Source organism: Arachis hypogaea, chromosome 4, assembly GCF_003086295.3.
Source record: "Arachis hypogaea cultivar Tifrunner chromosome 4, arahy.Tifrunner.gnm2.J5K5, whole genome shotgun sequence".
Lineage (NCBI taxonomy): Eukaryota > Viridiplantae > Streptophyta > Magnoliopsida > Fabales > Fabaceae > Arachis > Arachis hypogaea.
This window is the reverse complement of record NC_092039.1, coordinates 9284609-9294274: the sequence shown is the minus strand read 5'-3', so window position 1 is coordinate 9294274 and position 9666 is coordinate 9284609. Positions and strand designations below refer to the sequence as shown.

The window sequence follows — 9666 nt, the reverse complement described above, 5'->3', positions numbered from 1 at the left end:
CTATTTTTAAGACTTTTGTCCGACTCTAAACCTGATGAAATCACACTAAATTAGCCCCTAAAATTATCCGGCTCAGACCATGTACACCCCTACTGTATTTCATGCGTAGGCTTCTCTTTATGTAACCATAAATGCTACTCATTTATTGCGTCATCTTTATCATGATTTTTCTTAATTTTCGCCTCAATTTCTTCCGCAAATTCTTATAGAATAAAGCTTTTAGGAGAAGTAATTTCATGTCAAACTTCACTTATTTACAATTGTTATACATGAGTTAATTGTTTGTATAATATTTTAGTAGATAATTTTATGAATATTCTCTCTCTTTATTATTATTATTTGTTCTTTTAGAATTTTTTTCCGTATTTTATGCGTATATTCCTCTTTATATATTCATAAATATATAAATAAGTTAAACAACACATGTATTTATACATAAATATATAACACTAGTGAATAATTTTAATAAACATATAATATTTTTATTAAAATATTCAATTTTAATCGCACACATCAATTAAAAAAATAAAAAATAATAAATAATAAAAAATTGATCAATTTTTAAAATAATAAAATATAATTTTTTTAAAATTACATATTATATATAAATATATTATTTTATTATATCTAATTTATCTCTCATTAAATTTTAGTTTAATTTTTTATTTTTTAAATATTTAATTCAAATAAATTTCACTCGAATTTTCATGACCTTAAATAAAAAAAAGTAATTCTAGAAAAAGTGACATTAGGTATTGCCGTATTGGGAGACAAAATGAATAAGAATAAGAATAAGAGGAGATTTAGATTATTATTATTTTTACTATTTAATTTTAATAGTTATATCAAAATTTATTATTATTGTAGAGAAATTAATATTTTCCATTTTAAGTTGAGTATGGAGTTAATGCAACATATATAAATACTATGTTGATAGTTTTATTCTATGTCACCCACAAAAAATATCAGTCAAATTAAAAATATCTTTTTTTTTCACCTTTTTTTGGCTAATTTTAAAATTTCATTTTATACAAGTTGGGGTTTTCTTTTCTTATTTTAGAAGTGTATATGGGTCGGATAAAATTGGATTTATCTTAATCTAAATTCGATCTTAAATTTACATTGGGTCTATTTTTTAGATCTTAATCCGACTCTAAACTTGATAAAACATAAACATTTTTGAGTCACAATTACACAGGTCCAAACCGAATGAAAATTGAACCTTTAAAACTTTAATAATAATTTATAAAAAAAATCTTATTTATAAAAAAATTTATTTATGATACACTTATTTATAAAGAAAAAACTTGTTACCAAGAAGTTGATATCATATTTGAACTTGAATTCATTCATAAATTCTAATTTAATACTTCTTTGATCTATTTTCCAATTTAACAAGTGTGATTAAAAATAAAATAATAAGTTTATAATTAATATAACATAATATTGGAATTAATTTAAAATATATATACCATTTTTAATTTCCCTTAGGACGCACATGGGTCGAATGAAGTCGAGTTCGCCTTGACCCAGACCCGACCCTAAATAATGACCATGTCTATTTTTAAGACTTATGTCCGACTCTAAACCTAATGAAATCACACCAAATTAGCATCTAAAATTATCCGGCTTGAACCATGTACACCCCTACTCTATTTCATGCGTAGGCTTCTCTTTATGTAACTATAAATGCTACTCATTTATTGAGTCATCTTCATCATGATTTTTCTTAATTTTCGCCTCAACTTCTTCCGCGAATTCCTATAGAATTAAGCTTTTAGGAAATGTGATTTCATGTCAAACTTCACTTATTTACAATTGTTATACAAGAGTTAATTATTTGTATAATATTTTAGTAGATACTTTTATGAATATTCTCTCTCTTTATTATTATTATTTGTTCTTTTAGAATTCTTTCCCGTATTTTATGCGTATACTCCTCTTTATATATTCATAAATATATAAATAAGTTAAACAACACATGTATTTATACATAAATATATAATACTGATTTTAATGAATAATTTTAATATACATATAATATTTTTATTAAAATATTCAATTTTAATCGCACACATCAATTAAAAAAATAATAAAAAATAAAAAATAATAAAAAAGATTGATCAATTTTTAAAATAATAAAATATAATTTTTTAAAAATTATATATTATATATAAATATATTATTTTATTATATCTAATTTATCTCTCATTAAATTTTAGTTTAAGTTTCCATTTTTTAAATATTTAATTCAAATAAATTTCACTTGGATTTTCATGACCTTAATTAAAAAAATTAATTCTAGAAAAAGTGACATTAGGTATTGGGAGACAAAATGACATAAGGATAAGGGGAGATTTAGATTATTATTATTTTTACTATTTAATTTTAATGAAGTTATATCAAAATTTATTATTATTGTAGAGAAATTAATATTCTCCATTTTAAGTTGAGTATGGAGTCAATGCAATATATATAAATATCATGTTGATAGTTTATTCTATGTCACCTACAAAAAATATCATTCAAATTAAAGATATCATTTTTTTTTTGTACCTTTCCTTGGCTAATTTTAAAATTTCATTTTATACAAGTGAGAGATTCCTTTTCGTATTTTAGGAGTTTATATGGGTTGGATAAAATTGAGTTTATCCTAACCTAGATTCGATCTTAAATTTATATTGGGTTTATTTTTTAGATCTTAATCCGACTCTAAATCTGATAAAACATAAACATTTTTGAGCCACAACTACACCAGTCCAAACGGAATGAAAAGTCAACCTTTAAAACTTTAATAATAATTTATAAAGAAACTTATTTATAAAAAAACTTATTTATGATACACTTATTTATAAAGAAGAAACTTGTTACCAAAAAATTGATATCATATTTGAACTTGAATTCATCCATAAATTCTAATTTAATACTTCTTTGATCTATTTTCCAATTCAACAAGTGTGATTAAAAATAAAATAATTTTATAATTAATATAACATAATATTGGAATTAATTTAACACATATATACCATTTTTAATTTTCCTTAGGGCGCACATGGGTCAAATGAAGTCGAGTTCGCCATGACCCAGACCCGACCCTAAATAATGACCATGTCTATTTTTAAGACTTTTGTCCGACTCTAAACTTGATGAAATCACACTAAATTAGCCCCTAAAATTATCCGACTCAGACCATGTACACCCCTACTGTATTTCATGCGTAGGCTTCTCTTTATGTAACCATAAATGCTACTCATTTATTGCGTCATCTTCATCATGATTTTTCTTAATTTTCGCCTCAACTTCTTCCGCGAATTCTTATAGAATTAAGCTTTTAGGAGACGTAATTTTATGTCAAACTTCACTTATTTACAATTGTTATACATGAGTTAATTGTTTGTATAATGTTTTAGTAGATAATTTTATGAATATTCTCTCTCTTTATTATTATTATTTGTTCTTTTAGAATTCTTTCCCGTATTTTATGCGTATACTCCTCTTTATATATTCGTAAATTTATGAATAAGTTAAACATTACATGTATTTATACATAAATATATAATACTGATTTTAATGAATAATTTTAATATATATATATAATATTTTTATTAAAATATTCAATTTTAAACACACACATCAATTAAAAAATAATAAAAAATAAAAAAATAATAAAAAAGATTAATCAATTTTTAAAATAATAAAATATAATTTTTTAAAAATTACATATTATATATAAATATATTATTTTATTATATCTAATTTATCTCTCATTACATTTTAGTTTAACTTTTCATTTTTTAAATATTTAATTCAAATAAATTTCACTTGGATTTTCATGACCTTAATTAAAAAAATTAATTCTAGAAAAAGTGACATTAGATATTAGGAGACAAAATGACAAAAGGATAAGGGGAGATTTAGATTATTATTATTTTTACTATTTAATTTTAGTGAAGTTATATCAAAATTTATTATTATTGTAAAGAAATTAATATTCTCCATTTTAAGTTAAGTATGGAGTCAATGCAACATATATAAATATTATGTTGATAGCTTTATTCTATATCACCTACAAAAAATATAAGTCAAATTAAAGATATCTTTTTTTTGTACCTTTCCTGGGCTTATTTTAAAATTTCATTTTATACAAGTCGAAGATTCTTTTTCGTATTTTAGAAGTTTATATGGGTCGGATAAAATCGGGTTTATCCTAATCTAGATTCGATCTTAAATTTACATTGGGTCTATTTTTTAGATCTTAATCCGACTCTAAACCTGATAAAACATAAACATTTTTGAGCCACAACTACACCAGTCCAAATCGAATGAAAATTGAACTTTTAAAACTTTAATAATAATTTATAAAGAAACTTATTTATAAAAAAATTTATTTATGATACACTTATTTGTAAAGAAGAAACTTGTTACCAAGAAGTTGATATCATATTTGAACTTGAATTCATCCATAAATTCTAATTTAATACTTTTTTGATTTATTTTTCAATTCAACAAATGTGATTAAAAATAAAATAATAAGTTTATACTTAATTTAACATAATATTGGAATTAATTTAAAACATATATACCATTTTTAATTTTCCTTACGGCGCACATGGGTCGAATGAAGTCGAGTTCGCCTTGACCCAGACCCGACCCTAAATAATGACCATGTTTATTTTTAAGACTTTTGTCCGACTCTAAACCTGATGAAATCACACCAAATTAGCCCCTAAAATTAATGATCCGGCTCGGACCATGTATACCCCTACTGTATTTCATGCGTAGGCTTCTCTTTATGTAACTATAAATGCTACTCATTTATTGCGTCATCTTCATCATTATTTTTCTTAATTTTCGCCTCAACTTCTTCTGCGAATTCCTATAGAATTAAGCTTTTAGGAGAAGTAATTTCATGTCAAACTTCACTTATTTACAATTGTTATATATGAGTTAATTGTTTGTATAATGTTTTAGTAGATAATTTTATGAATATTCTCTCTCTTTATTATTATTATTTGTTCTTTTAGAATTTTTCCCGTATTTTATGCGTATACTCCTCTTTATATATTCATAAATGTATAAATAAGTTAAACAACCTATGTATTTATACATAAATATATAATACTGATTTTAATGAATAATTTTAATATACATATAATATTTTATTAAAATATTCAATTTTACTCACACACATCAATTAAAAATAATAAAAAATAAAAAATAATAAAAAATTGATCAATTTTTAAAATAATAAAATATAATTTTTTAAAAATTACATATTATATATAAATATATTATTTTATTATATCTAATTTATCTCTCATTAAATTTTAGTTTAACTTTTTATTTTTTAAATATTTAATTCAAATAAATTTTACTTAGATTTTCATGACCTTAATTAAAAAAATTAATTCTAGAAAAAGTGACATTAGGTATTGGGAGACAAAATGACATAAGGATAAGGGGAGATTTAGATTATTATTATTTTTACTATTTAATTTTAATGAAGTTATATCAAAATTTATTATTATTGTAGCGAAATTAATATTTTCCATTTTAAGTTGAGTATAGAGTCAATGCAACTTATATAAATATCATGTTGATAGTTTTATTTTATGTCACCTATAAAAAATATCATTCAAATTAAAGATATTATTTTTTTTTACCTTTCCTTGGCTAATTTTAAAATTTCATTTTATACAAGTCAGAGATTTCTTTTCGTGTTTTAGGAGTTTATATGGGTCGGATAAAATTGGGTTTATCCTAACCCATATTCGATCTTAAATTTACATTAGGTCTATTTTTTAGATCTTAATCTGACTCTAAACCTGATAAAACATAAACATTTTTGAGCCACAACTACACCGGTCCAAACCGAATGAAAATTCAACCTTTAAAACTTTAATAATAATTTATAAAAAAACTTATTTATGATACACTTATTTATAAAGAAGAAACTTATTACCAAGAAGTTGATATCATATTTGAACTTGAATTCATCCATAAATTCTAATTTAATACTTTTTTGATCTATTTTCCAATTCAACAAGTGTGATTAAAAATAAAATAATTTTATAATTAATATAACATAATATTGGAATTAATTTAAAACATATATACCATTTTTAATTTTCCTTAGGGCGCACATGGGTCAAATGAAGTCGAGTTCGCCATGACCCAGACCCGTCCCTAAATAATGACCATGTCTATTTTTAAGACTTTTGTCCGACTCTAAACTTGATGAAATCACACTAAATTAGCCCCTAAAATTATCCGGCTCAGACCATGTACACCCCTACTGTATTTCATGCGTAGACTTCTCTTTATGTAACCATAAATGTTACTCATTTATTGCGTCATCTTCATCATGATTTTTCTTAATTTTCACCTCAACTTCTTCCGCGAATTCCTATAAAATTAAACTTTTAGGAGAAGTAATTTCATGTCAAACTTCACTTATTTACAATTGTTATACATGAGTTAATTGTTTGTATAATGTTTTAGTAGATAATTTTATGAATATTCTCTCTCTTTATTATTTTATGCGTATACTCCTCTTTATATATTCGTAAATTTATATATTCGTAAATTTATGAATAAGTTAAACAACACATGTATTTATACATAAATATATAATATTGATTTTAATGAATAATTTTAATATACATATAATATTTTTATTAAAATATTCAATTTTAATCACACACATCAATTAAAAAATTATTAAAACAGTAAATTTAAAATTATATAAGTATATTTCACAAGAAACTAAAATTATAGCTTTAAGGCCATAATCTCTCACTCTTGTCATTAATTTTCTATATATAAAAAAGATTGGAAATTTTTAGTCCACAATTTAATTTTCTTAAAATTTCATTCTTTATATATATAAACTTGTTATACACATTTATTTAATAAATAAGATGGTGGATTAACAAATATGTACTAAGTACTAACATTAATTATTATAGGAATATAATATTAAAATAGGAAGAAAATAATTAATGTGGTCTAGTTTAAAAAATTTACAATTATTTTCTTTAACTTAATTGCATTCAAGTCAAATGGAAGAGCACATATAACACGTGAGGCTCACGTGGTTGTAGTATATCTTATATTAAGAGTGCAACCAACAAATTTAACATGCAATATTCACTCCTTCTCCTATACCTTCTTCACTGGATCATGCAGAAACCCCAGCATCATCACCACCATCAATTCCCATCTCCTCTCCACGTGGCACATTCCAAACCCGTTCGATCAAAACCTCCCCGGTTTACCTGAAAACAGTTTTGTATGTTTTTTTGTGCTTCATCACAACTATATTAGTTTATTACTACTAGTCACTCCCACTCCACTTCATAAACACAGGAGCAGAGAGAAACAGAGAGATTAACAAGAAGAAGATGATGAAGAAGGGTGGTAGTGAGAAGAAGAGGAGTGAGAGTGAGAAGGAGAAGACGAAGATGAGAGAGAGGAAGAGAAGGGCCATCACCACCAACATATTCAGAGGTCTAAGAAACCATGGTGGCTACCCTCTCTCTCATCGCTCCGATATCAACGCCGTTCTCCGCCACCTTGCCAACGAAGCTGGCTTCGTCGTTGACCCTGACGGCACCACCTACCGCTCCAAGGTAAGTAACATACTGCTTTTTTTTTTTCTATTATTTTTTTTTCACGGCAAAATTTTATGGATTAAAATTCTGGTTGAGAAAAGCAAGTATTGGATCATGCATTTCATAATTTGAAGCAGCATTATTGTCATGAATTAGTTTTATTTATTGAATGTTAAATAAATATCAAAACCATAATTATTAATTTCCGTAAAATAACTAAATATAATAATATTTCTCAATTTGTTACCTATAAGGTGACGTATGTATGATGTTTACAATTTGAGAAGTGAATGCACCATCATGTTTAATTGCATTGACCAATATAATTATTCACACCGGATTTTAATTGTTGTTGTTTTTATTATATGGAATGAATAATGAAGGCTTTGGTGAAGTGTCCACTATGTGGTTCCCGTGCTGCAACCGCGAATTTGTCACCAATCAAGCCCAAGGCCAACGGAAGCGCTTCAACGACGTCGTTGGCAACGTCTGGCGTAGTCAGCAGCAGCATTACAGACCCTGCACCTGCAGCGGTTACTACGGCAGCTGTGTCAAACAACATAGCTAGAGTTGGAGAACGGGGTTGTTCTTCTCATGATCCGTTGCTGTGTTTCGACGGGCCCATTTCGGTGCCCATGTACACGTGTCAAGATCAGGTGGGTGTTGAGAGTTGTGGCGCCAACGGTGCAGATGGTGTGCCGTATTGTGAGGAGATGCAGCGGCAAGAAGATGAAGCAGCGTTTTTGTGTTTGGAAGAAAATGGCAGCATTCATAACCCTTTGGTTGGGCCTATGCCTTACTTCTGACACCAAAGAAAAAAATATACAACAGGCGAAAATGAAAAAAAAAAAATTAGACTCTCAATTATATATGTTCCTTGTTGCATTGGGTGATAAGTGAACCCAATAAATAAATAAACAAACTTGTTTCTTTGTGATGAATAAAAGAAAACCCTTGCTTATAATAAGTATATGGTGGTTTTGTTCTTTGGACAAAAATAAGCATTTGGTTTACCTATAATAATATTATGGGATATTCAAATTTTTTGTTTATTTCTTTGTTGTTTTAATTATTTTTATTGAATTCTTGTCAAATATTTAATATTAGTGTAAAAAATTATATGTATAGAGTAAACTAATATTTCGATGTAAAGATATTTTAGACTATTTAAATGGCATACATAAAAATGATCATTTTTAAATCACAGTTAAAAATATTTTTTCAATTTTTATAAACATTAAAACTAAGTTAAAAATCACTAAAACAACTATGATATATAAATTTTATATTATATGAAATTAGAATTATAATTAATCATAAATCTTATGTTAACAACTATAAAAAGAAAAATTAATTAAATTTTAGTATACTATTTCCTAAAAAAAAAGTTATGCACCTCTAATTAGAATAGAAGTCCAAAAATGAAATAAATAAGCAAGAAAGATAAGAAAATTAAGTCTTGAGTTTTAAATTATTATTATTTTCTTTACAAGAATCTTAATATTTATCATCTAAAAGAATTTATTTTTTACTAATAATTAATGGTAACAGTTTTAAACTAATAATTAATGGTAACAATTATTATCTAAAAAATGAAAAGTTTTTTATGTGAATAATTCTATAATGAAATTTAATTAAGTGCTAATGTTATTACACACACAAAAATAATTTTCATACTAATTATCTAAAAATGTTTTTTCTATATATAAACATATATTAGATATCAATATAAAAAAAAATTGCGTTGACACTTTATAAAACTAAAGTCAAAATCAATCTTTCTCTTTTAGTACACTTGAATTTTAACTTTAATATTAGTATCGGTATTTTCTCCAAATTATTTTTAAATTTTTACATACTAATTATTTTTTACTTATTTAAATTGTATACAAAATTATATATCTTTCGTAATTTTATAAATCTATTTGAATTATATTATTTTATCATATTTTTATTTTTAATATTTTAAACTATACTACTATCTCTTTCTCCCCCTGCTAATTGTTAACACGCAATTGTACTAGGGAAAAAAAAAAGTAGTCATGCGCTATTT

The 9666-nt window shown here is 24.9% G+C and overlaps 1 protein-coding gene across 1 annotated transcript; it reads left to right on the top strand.

Moving 5' to 3' along the window:
* Window positions 1–7190: 7190 nt before the first annotated feature.
* On the top strand, window positions 7191–8530 carry LOC112794190 (uncharacterized). Its single transcript, XM_025836302.3, has 2 exons — window positions 7191–7631; window positions 7997–8530. The coding sequence occupies exons 1-2, from the start codon at window positions 7404–7406 to the stop codon at window positions 8417–8419; spliced, it is 651 nt and encodes a 216-aa protein (XP_025692087.1). The 5' UTR covers window positions 7191–7403; the 3' UTR covers window positions 8420–8530.
* Window positions 8531–9666: the final 1136 nt, after the last annotated feature.